The 26,839-nt window shown below is 35.1% G+C and overlaps 2 protein-coding genes across 2 annotated transcripts; both read right to left on the reverse strand.

Moving 5' to 3' along the window:
* Nucleotides 1-3,374: 3,374 nt before the first annotated feature.
* On the reverse strand, nt 3,375-5,245 carry LOC123547861 (uncharacterized). Its single transcript, XM_053552005.1, has 3 exons — nt 5,053-5,245; nt 4,641-4,788; nt 3,375-4,405 (listed from the first exon to the last, which is right to left on the reverse strand). Exons 1-3 carry the CDS (start codon nt 5,221-5,223, stop codon nt 3,519-3,521), a joined length of 1,206 nt encoding a protein of 401 aa, XP_053407980.1. The 5' UTR covers nt 5,224-5,245; the 3' UTR covers nt 3,375-3,518.
* Nucleotides 5,246-6,749: 1,504 nt separating this feature from the next.
* LOC123546087 (prominin-1-A-like) lies at nt 6,750-26,821 on the reverse strand. Its single transcript, XM_053550487.1, has 27 exons — nt 26,560-26,821; nt 24,245-24,300; nt 23,638-23,772; nt 23,086-23,159; nt 21,979-22,099; nt 21,471-21,537; nt 20,830-20,913; nt 20,133-20,347; nt 19,761-19,835; nt 19,160-19,223; nt 18,694-18,770; nt 18,127-18,200; nt 17,383-17,535; nt 16,969-17,092; nt 15,934-16,025; nt 14,942-15,026; nt 14,475-14,624; nt 13,738-13,824; nt 13,113-13,187; nt 12,429-12,482; nt 11,547-11,627; nt 10,911-10,979; nt 9,993-10,082; nt 8,918-9,033; nt 8,344-8,367; nt 7,572-7,610; nt 6,750-6,854 (listed from the first exon to the last, which is right to left on the reverse strand). The coding sequence occupies exons 1-27, from the start codon at nt 26,819-26,821 to the stop codon at nt 6,815-6,817; spliced, it is 2,583 nt and encodes an 860-aa protein (XP_053406462.1). The 3' UTR covers nt 6,750-6,814.
* Between the last annotated feature and the right edge of the window lie 18 nt (nt 26,822-26,839).

Genomic DNA, 26,839 nt, shown 5'->3' on the forward strand with positions numbered 1-26,839 from the left:
ACTATGGTTCACGGTCGTAAACATAGGTTCACGTCCGTAAACCTAGGTTCATTGCCGTAAACCCATGTTCACGCCCGAAATTCATTGTTGATTCTATAATCCTAATATATCGACCGTAAACCATGGTTTACGTTTGATAAACTAGGTTTCTCGATTGAACTTTGAGTTTTGGTCGTTATCCTATGTTTACAATCTTGATCCTATGTTTACAAAAGTAAACCCCGGTTCACGCTCGTAAACCATAGTTTACCAACGTGAACCTATGTTTACGACCGTGAACTTGGGTTTACAATCGTGAACCAACATTTACGAGTGTGAACTACGGTTCACGGCGTTATCCTATGTTTTCGCTCGAAAATATAGGTTATTATTCGAAAAACCTGGTTTTACGTTCGAAAAATCTGTTTTATCGAACGTTAATCCTAGTTTTTCGACCGCGAACTAGGGTTCACGTAAAAATAGGACAATTGGCGTGCCATAGACCTGACGTCCAAATTACCGTGTTTTAGCATAAATATGTATTGATATATATATTAGAATAAGCAATGATTCAGGAAATAAACATGATTTTCAGTTTGCAAGAGCTTTACTTAAGAAATAATATATCTCATCCAGTGATTTGTCGTTGAATAAATCATTGTTTGGAGTTCAGATGCGAAGGAATTATATCACGAGGGCGCAGCCCGAGTGATATAATAATACGCATCTGAACGACAAACAATGATTTATTCAAGAGCAAATCACTAAATGAGATATATTATTTCGATTCTAACAAGTTACCAAGGATTTTTAAGTACATCCTTGATGACATTCATTAAATATTTTCCGGTTTTCAATCGGTTTCTTTTCCAGCGCGCCGCTATGCCGTTTGACGCCATGACGTAATAATTGTGACGTCAGAACAGTGATTTGTTGTATAATAATTCACTGTTTTCAGTCTTCTTTGTTTAATAGGAAAATGAATCGGATCGTGTTAGAATTTTTCATTAAACTAGAATTTTTTCTCCCCCTTTCTATACGAGTGTTAACTGAGACTATATTTGTCTGGTATGAATGAACGTTTCCGGTTCATAATAGGTTTTTAAGACATAACTTATGATTCAAAGTTTGGCAAGAGTTTGAAATAACGTTCTCGCAATGTAAATATTTGTCTGTTTCTGAATATGTCAGACGAAGCGTGACAGCTTAAAGTCATTTGTAGTTACACATTTAGAACCGAACCTATTTTACGGAAATGAGAAGACAAACCAGAAGAAAAATATCCAGTTTACAAGGCCCTAGACCCATTTAAAGAAAGTTGGAAAATATCACCTGATTGCATGCAGTCTGACGCGAACTTGTTGCTGTTAGTCATTGGTTCGAGTGGAACCAGATCGTCTAAAGTTGAATTTGTAGCTTAAAACTGTACTTTGGGTAGAAAGTTCCTCTTCCTCAAGATTTCGATTTGGACATGGTTTGAATTAAATGAAAGGAGGAAGATTTTTTACGGATACGAATCTCATAGCATTTTGCTATAAATTTGTTAGACTATATATGGAGCGTCATAAGTATATATGATAAATTATTTCGTGTGGAAGCAATGCCTCTTGAAAAGTGCTCCCTCGTGGTGCAATTGTGAGCCTTGAGAAAATAGATTACTTTCTTCCAAAACGGTTTTCATTTTGAACAAATTTGGACATTACATGAACACTCAAGTTCACAAGTAATTTTTTATGGTATCGTGTAAAAACATTTTACGATTTATATTTCTGAGAGAGCATGTAAAATGAGTCTCCCTTCGAAAAAACAACAACAAAAGAAGAGGGCCAAGATGGCCCTAGGTCGCTCACATGAATAGCACACCATAACAGTGTAAACATGTTTTATCTAGTGATTTCATTCCAACCAAGTTTTTCGAAGATATAATAAAAAAAAAAGTGCTCCCTAGGGTGTAAACAAGCTTATTCTTTGTTTGACCTAGTGACCTAGTTTTTGACCCCATATGACCCAGATTAAAAATGCATACGACATTTCATGCAGGCAAATATTCTGAGCCAGTTCATGCACATCAAATGAACAAAAGTGTTAACAAGCTTTTCCTTTGATTTGACCTAGTTTCTGACCCCATATGACCCGGTTTTGAATTTGGCCTAGGAATCATCAAGATAAACGTCGTGACCAAGTTTCATGAAGATAGGAACATACATGTGGCCTCAAGACTGTTAAAAAGCTTTTCATTTTATTTGACCGGGTGACCTAGGTTTTGACCCTACTTGACCCACTTTTTAACTTGGCTTAGAAATCATCAAAATAGACATTTTGACCAAGTTTCATAAAGATAGGTCATAAATGTGGCCTCTAGGTTGTTAACAAGCTTTTCCTTTGATTTGACCTAATGACCACGTTTCGGTCCAGGCCTAGAGTTCATCAAAGTAATCATTCTATGCAAGTGTGTATCAAATCAAAGCAAAAATGAAACCTCTTTATGGCTGAAAGAGCCAAAATAAAATGTTTTGCCCCTTTCAGGGCAAGTAACTCTAGAATCCATGATGGAATCTAGCCGGTTTTCGAAAAGAACCGAGATCTTATTGTGACTTAACTTGCAAGTGTGATTAAAATCAAATATAAAAAGTCACTTCTATCGTGTTCACAAGGACTGGTAAAAATTAACAAATTTTGGCTCTTTCAGGGACCGTAAATCCATGATAGGATCTATTGTTGTTAAAGATATTTTGCAAGTTTTTTGAAGTCTCTATATGGCTGCAAAAGCCAGCAAATTTTGGCCCTCTAAGGGGCCATAACTCTGGAACCCAAGATGAGATCCGGTCAGTTTTCGAAAGGAATGATAAATATTTTACATTCCTGTTTAAATCAAGTATATGAAGTGTTGAAACTTTGCTCCAGCATCAGTAGAAATTCGAAGTCAGTGCTCGAAAACAATCTTCCGTTAAGCCAGTAAATCAATGTCACAATTTCCTTATGAAAAATATGCTTGAGTAGATTACTGGTATTTAGTATTTAGTAAAAATATCAGAAAAACCCTTGGCTTTTTATCGTTCAAGGAGAATCAGTGGCACAGTGGTTAGCAGGTTGGAATACAACGCCAGCGATCCGGGTTAGATTCCTGGTCGAGGCTTATATTAAATTGGTACTGTTTCAAGCAGTATCGACCTAGACTGGATGCTGGGGAGGTAAATATGACACCTGCCATGGACTCGACTGGAAATAAGTTGTTCCATCTATTCCAGGTGGGGACTTTCGTCGGCTACCCATATTAAATAAGAAACTTTACCTAGTTTTAACTGGCATGCATTTAAAGGTGAGCAAACATGACAGTATAATCATAATACAATGCTGTTGATTGTTAACTGGCGTCATAACAAACGTTCACCATACCGAGGGGAAAATTATTTGTATTTCTTGTCAACATTAGAATAAACAAAATTAATACACAAGTATTTTACATGAACTGAAGTAACACTGGTCATGATAATCGCTTCCTTTTCGATGGATTTATATTTTTTCTGCAAACAGAAATGTTATTGAACTTTCACCGTATATGTCTTCTCAGCAGACGACAACCCGTTTGAAGTTTTGCAGATATAATGTCCAGAATCTGACGCAGTTGCATTCAGTATTTGAAAAACCGTAGTCTTCTCAAATTCAAGAGATGTTGTATATGACGGAACGGTGTGAGAACGGATTTTATTGCCTTCTTTTTTGTGAAGTGTAATGTTCGGTCGTGGGAACCCGAAGGCCCTGCATCTGAGTAAAACATTACCATTTTTTGCTACATTTAACAATTCTTGTTTTTGTTCTCCTAAAACCGCAACAGGGTGCTTTTGGCTCGCAGAAAAGCCGACTTGGTTCCTCTTGAGGTAAGTCACGTGTTTCATGTCGAGTCTTTGAACAATGCTTTGAGGTTGACTGCACGCAACAGATACGGAAATCATTGTTTTACTCTTCTGTAAATTGGCAGACTTTATCACGACGTCGGTATGGTATTCAGTTCCAGTTTCAGCAATCTTTCGCAGTCTCAACATCTTGTTTTTGTTGTCTGGCAGAAATGAAAATGCAGAGTCATGCAGAGCTATTGTACCATACAGTAATGTAGCTTCCGCCTGAAGCATCCCAAATGAAAATTTCGTACCGGAAGTGTCAACCATTACGTGGAATCTCGCTTCACCACGAGAACTTATTCCAATTTCATTGCTCTGAGGAACCATCAGAACATACTGCTTCACATTCTCCTGGGTACTTGTCATATTATGTGAAACTTGCAGACTTAGGTGTAATTCAAACGAATGCATCTCACAAATCAAATGAAGTCGGATAGAGTCAAATTTCATATCTGTTGGTAAACATATAGAGGCTACCTTTCCTTTGCCAGTCTTATAAACGTTTGTCGTTGACTGTCCATTTAAATCTAGAAGGGAAAAAATAAAGTAAATATGGTTGGTTTGAATACGTTTCGATTTAGTTTAAAGTTATATGATTAATATTTGAGATGATTTCTATTGTACTTCGATAGATAAGCTTACTTATTTCCAGTCTTAATTCATTTGTATTTAGGCCTAGAAGAACGACGTTCACAAATTTGCTGAGGAAATAAATGAAAGACTAATATGTAATGTCATATCTAGTATAAAGATGTGAACTACCTCTTGGTAAGAAACCTTCATTCACAGTCCACAAAGCTGTTACGTTTTCCATCGCAGTAAATGACACACTAACATTTGTACATCCGGACAATGACGTTGTCACATCAACAGATTTAACCTCTATTGGCACAGCGGAATGTCCCATATTCTGTTCAAAATATATCTTTTGAGTTACAATAATTCAATTTGATAATGAGAATTAATTTTTTTTTTGTTACTTTTGTTCTATACTTCCTTTCAGACATATTATACATGTAGTTGTACGTTACATGGGCATGGTATGTTGGAAAAGCATTTGAAAATATCACTTATTTTACGATAGCAATTACACGGGACTTGCACACGTTTCAAGGGAAAAAATCAGTTATGACAGAAAAAATACTAAGAAACCATAAGAAAGAAAACAACTTACCATGTGAGGAAACATCATCGTCGCATATCTGATGCAAGAAACGAACACAATCCCGAGGAAATTTGTTTTCGGAGACATTTTTCTGTACTTATTTTTCAGATTGACATTAGCCACAATGATCAAAACCTTGGAGAAAATGGTCATTAACATAAATGCGTCAACGGTAATCATAGCATGTCTAGAGCTGTCACAATATATATCATAACTTGTGCAATAAAAGTGTGCAATGACAGATGCTCAATTGTTGAATTGAGATACAGGTATAGATTGGTAATTTGGCACGTAAGGATGCGATACTTTAACTAAATTGTTGATGACTAAATTGTTGAATATTGATATATAGGTATGAATCGATAATATGGCCAATAATGATTATACAGGTCTATGATGATAGTTTGAAATCTGTTCACATTTCTAAAAACGTTCCCAAATTAAAATATACACACAAATATAACAGATTATCTGATTGACCTTAACGCTTATGCAATACGACAGATACAGTCATACACATAAAAAATGATATTACAGCCTAGATTTAAGTTTGTATTTTATATCTGAAAGCATATTGCTTTTTGGCCGCCGAAACTGCACGCATATCAATTACTTTGTTACCATACAGATTATAATGTGTATAGGGAGAGGGTTTCCAGCCTTAGTAGTCCTTACTCACTCCTTTCTGCAGTTTAGACGTTACGGTAGTACTATGTTAACAAATGCAATCATGTTAATGTAATATTATTCAAACCAAAGTGTCATCCGTTTTCAGATTTACTCTTTTTAGTACGTTCCCAAGTTAAGTTAACTGCCAAATTATCGTCACATATCTGTTCATAATGCTGGAGGATTATTTTGCAACGTACACAGTCGTCACATTATCGTTGTAGAGCTACAAATGTCGACTTTTGTTTTTATTTAACATTGTTGTGGTAAGAACAAACAACATTGTAATACTTTTACGATTTTATTAGCATTCAATATTCTCTTTTGAAACTAACTGTTCTACAAAAAGGCATTGAGAATTTTTTACCATTCCGTCGCTGACGTTTAATGGGGGACCTTTACAATAGTGGTTTGTATTCATTTCTAAAATAATTGCTCATGAAATAAAATTTCGTGGACTGATTATTTTTTTTTCATTCTAGTTTAAATGAATTAGAATAAGTATCAATTTATATGAGATTTTAACTTACTCAAAAGATCATTAAAATTTAAATTTGTTATATCCATGTTTCTAATGGTATACATACATATCTGTAGTGGTTACTCTGACCGACATGCGTCATAACTCAGTTACTGTCTTGAAGGCATCAAATATTTTACATATTGTTACATATTTCTTATATCAAGAATGCAATACTAAAATGAGTTCCGTTGATACATCAAAAATTATAAGCAACAATATCATTTTTTTTTCATTCTCAATGATGTACTATGTACAAGTCAAAATAAAACATATGTTCTTTTCTGTTCTGTTTTGTAAAATATATGAGCCGTGCCATGGGAAAACCAACATAATGGGTTTGCGACCAGCATGGATCCAGACCAGCCTGCGCATCCGCGCAGTCTGGTCAGGATCCATGCTGTTCGCTAACGGTTTCTCTAATTGCAGTAGGCTTTAAAGCGAACAGCATGGAGCCTGACCAGACTGCGCGGATGCGCAGGCTGTTCTGGATCCATGCTGGTCGCAAACCCACTATGTTGGTTTTCTCATGGCACGGCTCATATTAACTCCACACAGTACTCTTAAGAATAAATGCACTCTTCAATCCATGAAATCCGGGTCTGGGGCAACCTTGTTTTGTCTGAAAAAAAATTCAACCACGTGCACATAATTCAGCATTTTTTTAAATTTCAACGGCGATAACGTAATTTCGTTTTATCCCTTTACACTTATTTTGGATTAGTACAAATGAAGACAATACACCAAATTTTCATTATGACTCAACCATTAAAGATTTATGTTAACTATAAAATAAATACATATCATTAATAAAGAAATCAAGAAATCATACTGTTTAATCTCTCTGTATTGATTTATACGTTTATAAGACCCTTTGATCTTTATTCAAATTCATATCTTTATGGTTTCGGTTTCATTTTTTACATGCAACCGCTTTAATTATATTTTTAAGCATACTTAGAAAATATGCTTCGATTATAAAAATACTTTGCGTGATGTTGTTATCATAGCATTTCGGAGAAAACAATATGCGTAAAAACGAAAAATTTGAAGAAGAAATTATAAAAAGCGTATATGCACTCAAATAAACATATTTGAGCCGTGCCATGAGAAAACCAACATAGTGGGTTTGCGACCAGCATGGATCCAGACCAGCCTGCGCATCCGCGCAGTCTGGTCAGGCTCCATGCTGTTCGCTTTTAAAGCCTATTGGAATAGAAGAAACTGTTAGCGAACAGCATGGATCCTGACCAGACTGCGCGGATGCGCAGGCTGGTCTGGATCCATGCTGGTCGCAAAGCCACTATGTTGGTTTTCCCATGGCACGGCTCATTTATACCTTCTCATCATATCGTAACGGACTTCAAAATCATCAATGCTAAAATAAAATAAACAATATAATAGTTAGATCATTGAATGTATCATAAAAGTTGTTGACTATATCGATCATTGATAAATAGAAATAAATAAGAAAGATCCATGTTGTTGTTTTATTGTTGTGTGGAAACATTATTTTATAGTTCAGTAATCAAAAGTTTTTTGTTATTTTGTTTTGTTTTCTTTTGTTTTAGGTTTTACGCCGTTTTTCAACAGTATTTCAGTTATGTAACGGCGGGCGGTTAACCTGATCAGTGTTCCTGGATGTACCAGTAAAAACCTGTTTTCCGCAAGTAACTGCCAACTTCCCCACATGAATCAGAGGTGGAGGACGATTGATTTCAGACACAATGTCTTCTATCTAATCGTCGCGGAGAACATGCGCCTAGTACGAGGATCGGACTCACAACCCCGCGATCAGCAGATCTGCGCTCTCCTTATTGTACTAAGCGGGCGGGTAGGTAGCGCCGGACGTGTGATAAGAAACCGATTTAACGAACCATTCAGCTACAGATGCCCTAAATGGGTCCGACCACACGTTATATCACATTCAGCTTTTCACGCACATGCCATTATGGAACTCTTGAAGATAACGGATGAACAGCACATGTGCAACAGACTACTGACGGACGGACATGTGCAACACCATCGGCTTAAAAGCTTCAGTGTTTTCTACTGATTTCTGTTATATCTTTATCAAATAATGATAGGAAGTATTTTATAAATCAACTCACTCTTCGTCCAACGGATCCTCTTCTCTGTAATTGAATAATAAATCATGAATATAGACTTATAATAACATAAATAATAAATACGTCAAAGTATGAATTATGCAGTTAAGCCATTAAACGTCAAGGGGCCCAAAACGTTACCTGTTACGAAAGAATTGTATGTGGATACTCATATTTTTTATTATTTCCCATTAAAATGTAGTAAAGTTTACTTAATATGATTTTGTAAAAGACAGCAGTGAGCCACTGTGCCGACAATTAACAATGGCTGACGCCAAATCGGTGAGACGTCACTATGACGTCAATAAGCCACAAAACGCCCGATAACGTTTAGCATATTTTTATCTTCATTTGTTAATAATGGACAATTAGAATAAAACAAAACAATGTCTTCATGTGATTTGTCGTCCGACTTACCACAGGTTATCGCACAGATACCCGGATATTTACCCATCCAGACGAACGCCTTGTCAGTTGCGCAATTCCTACGCATCTGGACTCTGAACCGTTGTAAATCATATGTTAAACCACGCGAATAAACATTGGCTGTTTAGATAGTAATCATGACGTCACTTACTCTTTAAATCCTTCTTGTTTTTCCATTCTCCTGTAATACTTTGACAGTTTCATGGACAATACCATCACAGGTATGAAGAATAGCAATCCCCAACCAGTGCCAAACCAAAATGCATTCTAAAAATCACAAATGTTACTTGTCAATCATGTGAAAACAAGAGTTATGACATTTTAATAAATGTTAACAACGAAAACAAATCCCCAAAATCGCGAATGTTGTTTAAGAAGCCTGAAAAAACAGACTTTTCAATGCTTAACAACAGAATAACGTGACGGATTTTAAGAAAGCATACTTAAGGACTGAATGCTAATTTTTGGGCGTTTATACGGCTATAAACCGCATTGGGACTTCTGGCTAGTCCCTGAAACGCGCTAGCAAATGTAAAAATTGTATAGAAGTGTCGTTCGATTTTACTCTTTATCATGAGAATAAAGGAGTTATGTTCTTCTTGAAATTCTAATTGCTAAACTCAAAGATTTCTTTTTTCGAATGATGCCATTTTGTTTAGGTTGTTCAGTGTTCATGAACGACGTCAATCACACATGCAGTCTCGCGGAAAGAGTCGCCTTTGATATTTTTTAACTGATGTTGTTTTCACGAAAATAAAGGTTATTTTCTTTCTATACAAAATGCAATGTAAATGAAAATATTTACAAATCAGAAGTAAAATGAATATATTATATATGTAGATTAAACTCAAAAATTGACATTCGAATGTTTGTTTTCTAATAATATTTCCGACGTGAAGTTCAATATCGATCATTTCTTATCGTGTTTGTTTATTCATAATTTACCACAAGTACTACTCCAACGACAACATGTTTATATTATCGTTTGATTGTTATTGTTCCAATGCATCGTTGAACTCAGAAAGGTTGTCAATGATAGAAGTTGTAATGTTATACAAAAATATTTTCTGTATTGAAACAAATCAAATGTTATCGTACAAACGTATACATTCAGACATATATAAACACGCCGTTGTGACCGCTCGTAAAATATAACTCATTATCTTAATTAATCTGCATTTAAATTCTTAAAGTTTAAGTAATTTGGAGGCGTATAAATAACTTACCAGTGACTCAACCATATATTTACATATAATAGATGTAACTGAATCATACAGGTTCCATAATGGCAAACATCTTCCAAATTCATTATAAACCTGTATGAAATAAAAACACAAATACATTTTTAACTATATGTACCTGAGCATGAATTCAGTATTTTGAATCCTGACTTGGAATGTAACCTACAAATTTATTTTTTCAATAAAAAGTCATTTTGTATCGTAGGTGATGTTATGAGTGCCGTTGTACAAAAACGAACGTTGAGACTGTGCGACCAGTAAGGGTCCAGATCTGTGTACATCATCCATACTGTGCGTTTACCAGTTTTTGCACGTGTATGAAATTAACAAGCGAACAATATGGATCCAGATCAGACTGCACGGATGTGCAGGCTTATCTGGATTTATACTGGTCCCAAATTCTTAACACTGGTTGTCGAAGAGCGGCGCACAATATACTATGTCTAAAACCAAAAAAAGAAGACCAAAGCAAAAAAAAACCGGCTGTCCATTTAAATACGGTTTCTAATTTATCAAACCTATCGAAATATCCGACATATTATAAAAAATATTGTCTGCTTACCTAGTTTTCATTCTTGGTATATAAAATATGCATTTAATTTAACCAAAGTGTCGGTATTTCTGCATCATAATCATAATGTATACTGTTCGTATACTTTGAAGAAATTTACTTGGTAATGCTCTTTTCTAACTGCAATTATGTTTAACCAACATGCATACTTACCATGACCAACTTCAGTCAGAGTTTTCGACACCTTAACAAATGAGGCCGTAAGAGCCAATAATATATACTATATAAAGATAATTACCAATAACTTTAAATGCTTAATTGTAAGATTGTCTCAATGCAGATTTCTTCGTTTATACCAATTCTAAGCATTCAATGATATTTAAATAACAAACCATATCGACAGCTTCATCTCCATACTGTTCCAGGTACGTAGTTATCCTCGTGACAAAGTCGTCTATAGCCTTAAACAACAATGTATTAAACAATTACGAATAATCATGATTTAAGCAAGTTGTTGTCTTTAAGGGCCTTTCTACAGAAACTCCACAAATATGTAAATACTCATATTCTTATAACGAAAATACTATGGGTATCAGGGTGGATTTTTCAAAATTTTCTTTTCATATCTCCTCAGACATGTATTTTTATATACTAGTATACGTTCAGCTTCAGTGTTATAAGGAAGAAAATTGGAACCCTTAAAAAGGGCTGAACTAATTATGTCTTAGTTGTGAATGTTGATATCAACATAAACTTCTGATTACAGAGAAACAAAATGTATTTGATTATCGCACATACTTTGTTTGGACAGACGGACGGACGAACACCATAAGGCGGGGTCCTAATAATTATTATTATCAGAACTACAAACACATGTAATGTTCTGTAGTTTGACATAGTTCAAGAGGGGTTTCCTTAAATTAAAACAATATGTCGTATCACAGGAAAAGAAAATATATGACCGAAAGCGCTATAATGAATAGAAACGAATATATTTCTTTTTGATTTTGTTGATATAGGCTACTTACATCTGTTATTACAGCAGTTACGTTGTTTTGTAATTGGTCGTCTGCATGCCTGGCAGTTTCCAATGTATTGTTTATTTTTTCCTGTAATATATAAAATCGGCAATACTCTAACTATGAAAATGAGCAAGTTTCATCGATAATTCTTGCAAAAAGACAATCACTTCAGAAAGTACTTTTTTCTGCAGATTGTTTCGTATATTCCTCGTTTTCGGACCCCAAATATTGGGCAACCCCATTTATTCTCCCCGTCAAACGTGTTTGTCTGAGTCGTAAAATATAATCACCGTGAATAGGCTTGTTGTATGAACCATCTAAAAGTTATGAAGAACTTAATTTAAAACGAATGTTTCAAGAACTTAATCAAATCATTATTTTGATAAATTCATGATTCCGCCACTGCTTTCTTGTTTTGTTATACACGAATATAACTTTCTTAATGTTATGAACAGAAAATTCAGAACACTGACAACTATAAAAAAAACATTATAAACGAGCCGCATCGTGAGAAAACCAACATAGTGCGTTTGCGGCCAGCATGGATCCATGCTGTTCGCTTTCAAAGCCTATTGCAATTAGAGAAACTGTTAGCAAACAGCATGGATCCTGACCAGACTGCGCGGATGCGACAGGCTGGTCTGAGTCCATGCTGGTCGCAAACGCACTATGTTGGTTTTCTCATGGCGTGGCTCAATTATATAATTTGTTGTAGAAATCAGATACATTGTATATGAAATACTGGAATCAGTTTCAAGCTTAAAGTAGAAATAATGACAGTTTTAGAAGCTTAGTTTTTACGGAATTCTAAATGCGTATTAAAAAGGAACAAAGGTATACAGATTCTCAAGCAATGAACTATTTGGAAAGCGCTAACATTATACTTACATCTAATCCACTTAAAAGAGATTCCAACTGCGCAATGGATTCCTTCAAATTAGTCTGGAAAAAAAACATTTAGAAAAAATGTTGAAGTGATCTCTAACTCTAGATGCCTTAATAGAGTAATGTACTGGGCGATTCTTTACAAATACAATGTTTTACATCTCAATCTAGGTCTGGCAGAAGGTAGATGGCAAACCTTTCTATTTGCTTTTATCATAGAACAATTGTGTTAATTTATTTTATAAACTGTCAGATTTGCAAAAAAATACCCAGAGTACTGTAAAATTTGAAGCATTTCACTTATGAAACCTAAATTATGATAGCGTTAGCGATTGCTAATTTCATAACTGCATCTGTTGTATAAATTTACAAACAGATTATTATATATCATAGGATGTTTGACAAAAGATACATAGCATAGCTTTGCAGTTCTGAGCAAGTAAACATCCAAGTTTCAATCTTCGACTTCATACTGGTTCGCTTTTCTAATAATCTATCTTTGTTTTAACCAGTAACCAAATGTTTTCAAAAAAATTTACCACAGTTGCAGGTTTTATTTATATCTCGACATTAGTTTTCATTGTCTTATCAATATTATCGATTTCAAGACCGTGTCAACCTTGTGCTGTCCGTATTGACGGACGAACGTTAATTGACGGAACAAAGTCATATGGACCAATAACTGACCTGCGCGGTAGTAACTGCGGGATAAGTGACGTCACGTATAGTCTCCATGTCAGTAATATGATTGTCCCAACTTGTCTGAAATTAAAGAGTCTCCTGCATAATATATCAAACATCATATTAGGTCATTTTTATGGAAGGCCGATGTGCCATGCTAATTGCAAAATATTAAATGCCAAAATAGTTAATGCAAAATGCTTTTTGCTAAAAGCTCAGTGTATTTGTCCAGTGATAAATGCTAACATTTAATTGAGAAAATGCGACACAATAAATGATAAATGCTCAATGCTAATTTCTTATTCAAATAATGAGCTGAATACTGAATACATTCTTTAAAAAGTTAAGTATAGACAGGTTAAAATGGGCCATATATCTCTAATAACTAGTAAAACATGTCATTGCTTCAGTAGTTTTGTGAAATTTTAAGTTCAACTCCTGTAAACTATTTGTATATCGTTTGATAAGAATTGTGTGACTGAAAGATATTAACCAATCTGATACTGAAGCAGCTGTTTGGTTGTTTTTCAGTACAAATTCGAAACTGACCAACATTAGAGCAATATTTGATGTTGGTCTCTGTACTTTATAACATTGAGCCAAAGCACATATCACTTTTGAGTATACTTACATATGTAGCGCCACTGCACGAGTCTCGAATGGTCTCCATAGCCGTAATTAGTGCATCAAAATCAACACTGACTACGCTCTGACTTAACTGAAATAATTCAAACAAAGAGTTTCATACAAAATAGATATTTGCAAGTATGTGCGAAAGAACGCTTTATTTCTACTTATACTGCGGATACAATGTACTGCATTTATCTCCCCTTACACAGGCTTTTAAGGACTGATTACACCAAATAGGAAGTGACTATTCAGTGTTTCATGTGAAGTAGCCTAAAATATAGTTCCATGTTGTTGATGAGATCTGGTATAACGAGTCATGTAAAGATGTGGCAGTTGTATTTTGGCTTAGTTGTTTTGCGTATTGTATTGAAAATAGATCTAGAACACTTTCACTGTAAATTTCAGGTTTTAGCTTCATTCATTTAGAAAACGTCTTCATACGCGTAATCGCTAAATGACACATTTCATGGGAGCATTTTCTTATATGTAACATAATATCTATATATCTATAAAAATATTCATTTTTGGTAAGAAGACATGTTATAATGTTATACTAAATGGCTATATATGAATTTCACATCATTAAAATGCTCTAAAGCACCGAATATGCGGTCTCAAGATTTAATTGTTTATATGAAATAAAGAAGGAACTGAATTGGTATAATGTAACCTTAACTCCCCACCCTTAAGGTAGGGTGTCACCATTGTATCCCTTTGTTAATAGCGGCAATAACATACCGTGCTGTTAATAGCGGCAAAGTCTATGTCTGACAGGCCAGAATTTTGCATGTCAGTCAAGGCGTTTTCCATGTCTCGAGTCAATATAGAAAAACTTGACAGATCAATGGAAGACATTCCGGACATATCGCCCTTTAGAGTTGATGTATACTGAAAATTACAAGGTCCAAAATAATCGTTGGAAAATTCAAAACTATTTTTTAATAAAAATACATATTAAAGTGTAAATCTTTTATCAGCACATTAATTGATTCATACAGATATTAAAGCAATATTTAATATGCCATAATCTAGGAAAATATACTATACGTCTAAATTAAAATGCATTGGATTTCGCAACTAGGTCCTTACATTCCATTAAAAACTTCTTACTTGATTGAATACGTTATAGAGTTTATCTGTTCTTTTTGCTAAAATACGTTTTAAAAAGCAATATTCATAATGCGATACAATTATAAGTCAAATACCTGTGAATGATTCAGGTATTCTTCTAGGGGTAGAAGATGATCGAGGCCGAGCAATTTGAACGGAGACTTGTTTGCACGACATCCCCTAATAAAAGAAAAAGAATTATTTTGTATAGATCTTTGCCGTAATGAAACAAAATCATAAATGACCAATCACATTGTCAAAGTCAAAATCGAGATTCTAAATAAAAATACAAATATTTTGACAAGTATGAATGCATCAGAAAGGTATAAAAAACGTGTATTTCTTCACTTCAAAGCAAATTCCATTTATATACAATATGTAAAGTTTACGATTACTCCGGGTACTTTCTCCAGGACAGGAGGTAAATGTTTTATTGTTCTATTTCTCGTTCGATTATTATTCATAATGTTTCCTTTACAATACTTTATTCTTTTGACCCATTCGCAACGACAAGTTATATAACGATAAGTTACATTGGAAAATCCGACAGGTAGAACAGGAAGAATGTCAATTTCGAATCAGTAACAGCTATGGTTGTTTCATCAAATAAGTGGTGTGAATGTAGGCCTAGTCATTGATTTCTTGAACAATTTTGCTTGTGCATTTTTAGTAGTTAATTGTAATTGACTGAAAGAACGCCGAAATTTGGGTCACACATTCCAAGGAACAAGAGTTGGATATTCTATAGTTACCATATTCGCATTCATCTTTTGGATAAAGTTTTATCGTTGCCCTCCATGTATCATGTGTTATGTCTTAGTTATATAAATGTATTGTCTCATGTTTTTGTATATGTACAAACTGAGAGATATATGAAATGAACTTTGAAACTTTGGATTACTGGGTAACTGAACATTGACAATACCACATTGTTTGTTTGCTTGTTTGTTGTTGTTGCCCCACTGTTGGGTTCCAACAATTCCAAATCCACTCGACTGAACCTGATCCTGGCACAAATCCGACAGCCCTATGCAAAGTTTTCTTAAAATGGTGTATAGAATTTATCAAATGAAAATGAATTACTTACAGAAGAAGGTCATAAAATCCAAGTTTATAGGATTTGTTGTTATGCAGCATTTCCCCTATACTAAGACCGCCTATAGCTCCTTTGTCAATAAACTGTAAAGAGAAAACAGTACTTCATTTTTTACCGTTCACGTAATAAGGTAAAAGAGGAATTCCCCTTGTGTATCTCAAGTCATCACTTCAAACATGGGAGGGACGGTCTTTTGAGTAGAACCATTGACCTACAGGAAGCTAGATTGATAGCTTCCTCATATGAAAAATAAAAATCTCTGTTTCAACAACCTTTATTTTGTATGCAACTGTTATAACATACCGTTTACTATTAAATAAAAGAATTGAAAGCGCGATCTGAATTCTTCACATCTGAATTTCAGACAATAATTTTATTCAACAAAAAAGCTTTGTTTGTGAGATATTAGTTCTTAACTGATTAATTGAAATAAAGATGCCAAGAAAAAATGGGGGAACCTTTTATATTCTAGTATCGGGTTTGTAAGTAAAATTAAGGATCTGACTGGGAAAATTAAAGGGGTAATTTGTCTGCCTTTGTCAAATTTAAGGGCAGAGCCGGAGGGGATGTGTGAAGGATTCGTCCGGGGTCAATTGTGTCCGTATTCCAAGAAACCTAGTTTTGAGTTCGATGATTTCATGTCACGAAAGAAAAGATAACATGACCCAAGCGTCAGGATCATTATGACTTTTACTTGCAAACGAATGATCTTGTCTTTAAAATGTGTTCAGGTCTTATGAATATTAGATCAAACTTTATATATTCGTATCTGAACATTTTACCCTCAACCGTTCCGCCACCATGCAGACTTTCATTTGACACACGGCGCTGAGACATCCAATACACAACATTATAACTACAATCACAGAACTACCCTGTCATTGCATTGTACACTAATGCGTCTGATTTTCTATTTAACGGTGTGAACAGCTGCATTTGTTATTGGTTGAGGCGTTTTTAGGATGTCTGCCTACTGTGTTACAATGATAATGTATGTTGCGAATAAAAATAAACAAGACAGCAAACCTCGCTGAATAAAGTCAAGTCCTGCAGGGGTTGGCACAGTTTCTCCATGTTGCCTCCAACCATAAAGCTCAAGGTCGTTAGTAACATCAATAAGGACCCAACGACAAACATCATCACCACAGGTCTGTAGAAAAAGGAATTGACAAAATAAACCATTTATTTTATATAGAGACGATTTTTGCATATATTAATTATAAATGATTATATAACTATCTTGTCCCGGTTCCTCCAGGCCTATTTAACCAATCCAACTTATTATGCAAAATTTTTAAAACAATGCTCAAACATCTGCCCTAGTTTTCCTGAGTGAAGACATCACAATTATAATGTAAATTGTTTGTGAATTCAATCATTTTTGTTAAAATGTCATGAAACCAGAAATTACAAACTATTATCCACTATATACACACTTACATAATGAGCAGACACCCTCCACAGTTTGACATTGCGCCTCTTTCTGTAGGTAACTTTTCCGAGTCCTGTCCGAGGCAGCCGCAACAGATCCCAAGTAAAGCCAGAACCACAATGATAGTAAACAATGCCGTCAAAGCGTACCCGAAGTATACTCTGAAATGATAACATTACCGGTACTTTTTCAACAACCCTTCTTTGTTACTGCAAAATCTTAATCTCGCAACAGTAATGTAAGACTGTTCCGGATGTGTTCGAAGTTGTGGGCACCTGAAACAAATTTAACCCTTATCCTGCTAAATTTCTATAATGAACTTGTCCATCTTTCAAATTGGATAGAACCATTAACAGTTAAAAGGGGTGCATACCAAAAAGATACTGACTACATGGCGAACAGTGCAGATCATAATCAGACTGCACGGATGTGCAGGCTGATCATGATCTGCACTGGTCGCAAAGGCAGGGTCAATCGTGTCCAGCATGGTGAGGGTTAAAGCACAGACACCACTGCCAAACAAGAGCAAGCAGTTTGGCGACTGGGAGGACAGACCTTGATTAAAAGACTCTTAGGCGACAGAAGCGGGGGCGGAACATTTTACGCCACGTGTGTTGCTTTTACACATGAAAATGTTCGACCCATAATTTGAGGTGAATAGTTCTAAAGAAATTGCGACAATTCACTACTAATGGGTGTAACTGCCAAAAAGGCTGGATTATATCGAAGTTCCAAAACGAAAGATATGTCACCTGTATCCGTCATAGTTCTTGACCATACTAAAGAAATCTCCTAGGCCAGTTTTTAACCCGGACGAGTCGACTGTCTGTAAAAAGAAAAATACAGTAGATTGAGTCTCAAAGAAGTACAAAAATGGATCGGATTTTTATGTGATTTTTCTTTTAGTAACCCTGATTTACATCTTACTTTTACTTAATATTCTCACGAAAATACAATGTTTGCATTCAAGTTTTTAGAAGCTCGATTCTGCCTAAATTCTGCAATCACACAAGCTACAAACGTTGACAATATATGTCGCCCGTCTACATAAAAAACTTAAAAACTTAAAGCAGTCTGTCTTCAATTCATTAACCACTTGCGAATAATCATACTGCAGATATGAGATACTATACAATTTTCTCTGGTCTTGTCATTTGTACAAGTTTTCTTTTATGATCCGCTACAAAAATACGTGTCCGCTACGAAACTACGTGAAAAAATACGTGTCCGCTACGAAACTACGTGTTCGTTACGAACATGCCCAAACAGATATTAAACTACGTGCTCGCTATGAAAATGCCCAAACAGTTATTACTCACCCCATTCAGAGCATCGATAAGGTCGTTCGTCATGTTACCGATTGTACCGGCAAACTCATTCATCGTGGTATTTACATCTGCAAAAAAAACCCAACACATCTGAACTCTAGCTTTCTGTGAAATATGCAAGTTTGATAGCATATTGCGTGAAAAACAAAATGTATTACGAAACAAAAATTCTCGCTAAAATTCCTGTTTACTGCCAGTCAAAAGAATATTCAGCTCTCTGGTACAGCTATATGCTAGTCTTTAATAACCCCCAATAACCCCCAACCCCTCTCCCAATCCCCATCCCACCACAAAATAAATAAATAAATAGGTAACACAAATATTTGTCTTTCAGTAACCACAATGTCATTTTTTTTTCACCAAAAAGCATAAACACATAAAAAGAAACCGGTCTGTCTTTATAAAAAAATAACAACATTCAACATACATGTACTTTACATATGGATTTTATATTTACCAGCTTTGATTGATGCAGTGTTGTTGTTGACAATAGTTGATACGTCCTGTATCGAAGCGTTTGCCTATAAAACAGTGATCAGTGGAAATAAAAATTATCACTATACATGATTAAGTATTCAATTTCATGATTCTATTTTATAAAAGCTCTGGAAAAATGTTTCAAAATGGTATTCTGCGCAATTACTTAATTGAGTGTTTATAGCAATCTTTACAAAATAGAGGTTTTGATGAAGAAACAATTATTATTCCCGAACTTCTTTCGTCTTTCGGGTATGAATCAATATCAAAATATTTGGAGCTTAACTATATTTAACTAAAGCCACGCATGTGCAGAGATACTCATTTCCCAATTCAATCGGCTTGCAAATGGACAATGTCATTATATGTGCTGTAAATGTAAACATTTGCATAGAATGTTTTTAAAAAATGGACTCATGGTTATAAAACTGAATATGCAGATTAGCTGCAAATTCGAGCGGCTGATTGGTTGTTTCTTAGCTTAGTTTTGAATCTGACCAATGAAAAACGTATATTTTCAGACTGTTTTTTAAATTGGTTTTTAGCCACAAACACAATACACAATAAAAGAAAACACTTACAGACTGGGCTATGTCCGAGAGATTCATATTCTTTATATCATCAACATTGGACTGGACTGATGTCAGATCAGGCAGCTGCAAGACAAACAAAGACATTTCATTCCAAAAAAAACTTAATTATAGATATCAATATTTTTAGCACAAAAGCTGTTGCCAGAAAGTCAACTTTTCAACAACTTGCACTGAAAAAAAAGAACAACTGCAAGTACTGAGTGCCTACTTTTTCCTTGGTTCAAAAGCTTTAAGATCACTAGTACTTGGTCTATGCCAATGATCATTTTATCTTGGTGGCTTTCTCTATAATTGTGCTTTGTATAACTTTCTTTGAAACAAAAACACAATTATACTGAAGTAATGTACGAAGGAACTTACCGAACTGAAATCTGCGCTCCCAGATTTCAGAGCCGTAGTGTCCATATTGTCGCAAGCCGTCTGGCATGCAACACCGGAAGAAGAGCATGTAGATTTCGTGGTATCAATGTCCGTGCCAAGATCGTTCATTGCCGTGGTCAGGTTGTCGGCCGCGGAAATCAGTGTGTTCTGGTCGGAGATTACTTGTGCAAGCGTATCGCTGATATTGCATATCGCTGTAAAATGTTGTCATTAATCAAACAGTTAAAGTGAGTTTATAAGAAAATAAAGCTGGTGCATCTACGTTATTTAATGAGACGCTAAGGTCACATACTCAGGACTTTTCTTTGAAAGTCTAGATCTCAGAAATAGGAGACTTGGAAATGTAAAACTTTCAACAAAACTGCATTGCAGACACAAGACATCGCTACTTGTCTAATGTTGAACATCACCTCCTACAGGCCCAAAATTGCACACTTTATTTATTTTATTTACTTCACATAATACCAGCAGTAATGTATTTTGAGTGAGGGCATATAATTTAAATACATAATTGTTTTAGTCATGAAAATGAAGCAAATGGGTAGCAGCATCGCTCTATTATAAAGGCAGAAACAGTTTTCTAAATGTTCTATACAGCATAGACATGATTAAGGGATTCTTTTCTGCACACACCATTCGTCAGATTTCTTGATGGAATAAAATTATTTAAGCTTACTTGTGTCCAGTTCGATAACAGCAACCACAACTGCGTCTATGCCAAGGTTGTTGAAAATAGCTTCTTCTATCACTCCTCCCATATCTAAATCATATTTTGATCAAAGGTACATGTACTATGTCAAAGATCGCACTCATATAATTCAGTATTTCTGGTAAAACAATATACTGAAGTGCAACAGAAAATGTCTTTGTTCGAGAAAAACAGATGGCTCTGAAAGCCCCCCTCCCCACTTCTCCCTTGAAACATCCCCAACTCCCAACTCTCTCCCCCCCCCCCCCCCCCCACCCCTCCACCCCATAAGCTTTAAAATCGTGTACCTATATCAACGTTAAATACGGTTAAAATGGAAACATTATAAAATTAACTCGTTTTCAACTTACTCTTGTGAATCTGTGGAATGAAATTTTTTTAGTTACTTAGTTACTTACCTCAGTTAAGGTTGCCATATTTTACGACATCGTATTTAAATAGTGCTTATAGTACTAATATGTATCGTCGATTGTCTGAATTTTTAGCATCTGTTCAGTATTTCTCTGAATTTCATGGAATATTTTAACCAGTATATATATGTTACATATATACATTGTTACATTAATGTATTCAGAAGAAACTATTGTCCTTGACCTTGAAAAACTTACCTGATATATCGTCAACAATCGCAGTCTGTATCAGGTTATACATGTCTTGTGACAGGTATTGAAATTGCTGAAACCAAAATTCAAATTAAAGGAAGACTTTTTACATAAATTCTGCGTTGAAACATACTTTCAATTACAAGTTTTTTCTTAATTTCTTTATGGAAATACAATGCATATCATATAAGTCTGAAGAACTCCGAGGATGGTAATATGAACTCTAAAAATTTTAAGAATATCTTGATAAGTATTGAAACGAAAATTAAAATGATTTCCGGTGTAAACTTTAAGGAACAGTCGTTTTATTTGTCGATGGATAATTGTACAACGTTCATGAGATTTTGGTTAGAACAAAATCAATATTTCCATCAAAACATTCTTCAATTTCCTAAGCAATAGTTTTTGATAGTTATCAAAATGAAACATATCAATTATTAGGTTAGAACTTCTGTTTCGCTTATATTTTTACGTTGCATATCTCATTTTTTTGGGGAAAACAATGTTTACTTACAGCAACAATATTTTCAAAAAATGTTTCCAGATCGTCTAGGTTAGTGATTAGATTGTCCTCCGTGTAGTCAATGGCCGTAGTAAACCGACCGTTCGTCATCCAAACACAACCTGCTGCTCCACTGAAATAAGTGAAATAACTTTAATTAAAACAGCGTTATGACTACATAATGACAATGAAATTTTCACTACCTGTATATGACGAGTGTTATATACACTACTTAAGTAACGTTTTTGAACATAACAAGTCTTCAAGCTTTTTGTTTCGACCAAAAAAAAAAAAAAAAAAAAGAAAACCTCTTAATTCTAGGTAGGGATTTCCTTTATATGAGTCATTAGTAGTTTATATAATGTTTGCCGCTTTTCATGAAGACCGTGGCTTCAAACCCTTGCGGATCGTTAAAACTTCTTTTAAAGCTTGTTATGTTTGACTGCCAGAAGTGCAAAGAATACAGTTGAATACGGGGTATATTTAAGGTAGTTCTGCACGTTTGATAAACCGGATGTAATGGCGTAAGGTCATTTATCCGGAAAACGTAGAATAAATTCTGGATTCGGCGTACGGAAATGAAAAAATCAACAACATTTCATGAATTAAGGGCAGCCAGTTAATAAATTTAATTTAACGGCAACGTTAGTTAATATATGACATTTAAACATCAAACACTTTAAATAATTCTAAAAGTTATTTTAAAATAAGGTTGAAATGCGCGGACCTCTTTAATTACGAGCAAATATCTCAAACACAAGCGCATCGGCCTATACATTTTTAAATGATTTTATTTCACCATATTATTGGCCATATGTTTATCTATGAGCACGAGAAATTTCATTAAAATCTACATTATAGAAAAAATTCTATTTGCGAAAATGTTATCAAAATTTTGGTTTTCCCATAAACTCCCATTATGAAAACTTGTGTGAGGTCAAAATTTTTCATATCAGTCTAGCAAAAAATCGAGCTTACGACCGTATCTTTTTATATGCCGAATTTTCTAAGTATACTCTGAAATTTGTGAAAATCAGGGTTTAATCAAATTCTACACGGTAGAAAAAATGATCTGAACGTGCAGATCTACCTTAAGACTGAGTTCTTTAAGTGACTTACGCCATTAAAACAACCATAAGAAATAATGCTTGTGCCAGACCCATCCTTTTACAGTCCTCATTCTTGTTGTATACCTAGTATAAATATAATATTAAATAAAATATTGATTGACATGAAAGACTTTTATTATGGTATATATAAATACTAACAAAAATATAGCGAAAACCTGTATTGATTAAACGAAAAGTTGTTAACGCGTTACACTTTATAGCATACTGAAGTTTAGCTAACAGTTGAAGCATCAAGCTTCGTCTTTGAAAATAAGCGCACTATAGTAACGAAGATCATACAAGTAACGGCGACAAAAAAAATATTTTGAACGTTTTCCCTTAATCAATTAAAAATGATTTTTCCCAAGATTTCATCATACATAAAGTTTTCAATTTCACAGATTAGCTGAGGTTTGTTCTGATTTATAAGCTAGTAGCGTATGTTGTTTCCTGTCATCTGACTAGAAATAAAATTCTATTTAAATTTGACTTTATGAGACGTTCGTTTAACCACTGTTATGAGACTAGCGAATATATGCAAAGACTTGAACATTGCACCGACCGCCTTGAGGTCCCCTCCACAGTTACCACAGCAACAACGACAGCAGCATATGCAGCAACCACACAGCGGAAGTAATATCACAAACAGTAAACCAATAGCAAAACAGATCGCAAATCCCATAGAGTAGTCCACCAGCTGAAAGGGATAGAAATCAGAGGCATAACTTATAAACAGTAAAATAACAGATATATCGACAAAGGGCCAAGTCCGGTAACGAAAACTTATCTTGAATCTTAAGGTAAAAAGATTCACAAGGTCTTTCAAAGGCAGTCAAAGCGATATTCTACTGTATATTTTCTTTAATTTTTGTGATAGCGGTATGAAATATAGTTTCTTACTGTGGTTGGTATAATTAAAATCGCAATCTCAGTACCCGCTCGAAGCAGTCCAAGGAGATTGTACACATTAATGTAGAACATTATCAAAGGTAATAAGAATAAAGTTTTGATGCAATAATTAATTAACTTTAAAACTGAGCTCAAAATTAACAGATGAAGTGCTAGAGTTTTGCGACTGGTCTCTATACTCGATTTATAACCTCTGACCACACCACATTTTAATTAAAAAAGCAAGTCTATATTTCAAATATTTGGTTGATTAAGCTTACCTCCATATAGTCCTTTCCGATGTCAAAACTTCCATTCAGAGCTTTTTCTAACACATCTGAAATAATGTTAGGAAAATCATGTTATGCAAAGTATTAGGGTCACCGTTGTATGACTATTCAGGTCAAAGCGACGAAACAAATATGGCCCTACCGGAACACCGTAACAGTGCTGTTGTTGTTTTTATCCACAAACCCGTAAAGGGGATTTTCGTGAATTTCAGCTTTGGTTTTGCATATGATATTATTTTTACAACAAATCTATAACATATACTCAGTAAATTGGGTCACATAATTATTCATGGGCATTGTATGTCCGCAAAGTTCGATAACCACTGGCATTGTCCCAGTGGCTCTAGAGGTACAGCTCCGGTTGAATTAAGTGTGAGCCGTGCCATGAGAAAACCAACATAGTGGGTTTGCGACCAGCATGGTCCAGACAGCAATATTATGAACATAATTCTCAGAAAATTTATAACACTGATAGTCCATATTTTGGTCTTGGAATATTTAAAATGAAAAAATATAGCGGTTCTAGCCAACGTTACAAATTAGATAGTAGCCATGTTGATAATAAGCGATAGTATTTGGTTATGGCAGAAAGAATTATATAATGAACGCGCAAATCTGATCTGTCTAGACAGAGTCTCGCATCTAGTAATTCCGACTGTCAAAGCTCGTTTTTACATTAAAACACGGTTACGCGTTGACGTCACGTCGACCTACTTTATTTAGCGCCTTATATGCACCATGAAATGAGCCGTGCCATGGGAAAAGCAACATAGTGGGTATGCGACCAGCATGGGTCCAGACCAGCCTGCGCATCCGCGCAATCTGGCCAGGATCCATGCTGTTCGCTTTTAAAGCCTATTGGAATTGGAGAAACTATTAGCGAACAGCATGGATCCTGACCAGACTGCGTGGATGCGCAGGCTGGTCTGGATCCATGCTGGTCGCATACCCACTATGTTGGTTTTCTCATGGCACGGCTCAAGTTAAAACTTGCGAAAATTGTCAGTATCCTCTCTCTGGCTTGTTTAGATCTTACCCAAAGTTCACCATACACCGCCAAGATATTTATGAACATAATATCTCAGAAACATTTGATAACCAGCTGGATAGTTCCAGTTATTCTTGAGTTATGATCTTTGAATTATTTAAAATTGAAAAAAAAATAATTAAGCGATTCTTAGCCAACGTTTAGCAAACTTAGATACAATGGAACGGCGCAACATCTGAATCTGTCATTAGGCACCAGACGTCTACGCACTCCTAGGTAATTCTGCGAGACGTGTCACAGCTCGTTTTTACATTAAAACACGGTTACGCGTTGACGTCACGTCGACCTACTTTATTTGGCGCCTTATATGCACCATGAAATAGTGTTTCCTTATTTCATGTACTTGTTTACATGAAAGATATATAACAGTCGAAATGAAATACAGAAGGACCAAGTGTTTTGATATACACTCAAAGACATTAAAAACGCCTCATCCATATAGTATGGCATTTACTTCATTCTTGCAAGTTGTATTCGAGTATTTCTATATTCAGTTATCATTTTTCATTAAATCTAATCCCATGTGGTGGTTTCTTTAGCGTGACCGTTGTAGGTGTGTTGAATTCTATTCTTCTCAAAAGCTGGCGTTTCAAAAATCTTTTATTGAAACGCTATAAAGCGAAAATGTCAAACATATATCAGTTATACCGGTATGGGAGAGTCATCGACATTATACTGGTCAGTCTGCGGCTCTCGGGTTCTGCGTTTGACACCACCTTGTGAACGTTTTAAATTACGTCAACGTCATCTACGTTTGCGTGTTGCAATGTAAAACTCAATTTGTCCTTTTATCATTGAACGCACTTGCCAGTTTGTTTATCTTTTAACAGTGTCACGACTTCGAAGGATATTCGACATTATGCGGCGACGAAAACTGAACGTCTATACATCCGAATAAAACTTACCCGAATATTAGCTTCACGAGCGGTAGTCACGCTTCATTTAACAAGGACAAATTACCACCTTTATACTCTTATTTATCATGCATATTTCATACTTATATGAATTGCAAAAATATTCTTAGATCAAGTTTTCCAAATGCATAGAAGAGGCGTTTTTAAGGTCCGTAAGTGTACATATCCGAATCGTTTTTTACGCCACGTATAATAATAATTCCGAAGGCGTATAACCTATATTTATTGTTTTGATATACAATTGACTGTGCTATATATTGTATTCTTGAATATACACTTGCTATTTTTAAGGCATGCAACGTCATCAGAGACAAGTTTGACTTTTTAAAAGATGAAAGACTTACCTAGAGGGAAATTGGATGGTTGAACGGTATTTATAAAACTTCTCGAAAAAGCAAAGATCTGTCCCAGCCCGCCGTCATCGTAGGAATTAGTCGTTACGTACGTTTTATTGCCGACAGGAATGTCAACCCATGTTACAGAACCGTCGTCGGCAACATGGTTTCCCCATTTGTCGGTAACTGAGGCGTCAACGTACTTAACTTGATAGTTTCCGACGAAATAAACTAAAATAAACGTAAAAATAACACTTTTCCACCTCGTCATTTTGAACTTTCGATTATA

This window comes from Mercenaria mercenaria, chromosome 9 (assembly GCF_021730395.1).
Source record: "Mercenaria mercenaria strain notata chromosome 9, MADL_Memer_1, whole genome shotgun sequence".
Lineage (NCBI taxonomy): Eukaryota > Metazoa > Mollusca > Bivalvia > Venerida > Veneridae > Mercenaria > Mercenaria mercenaria.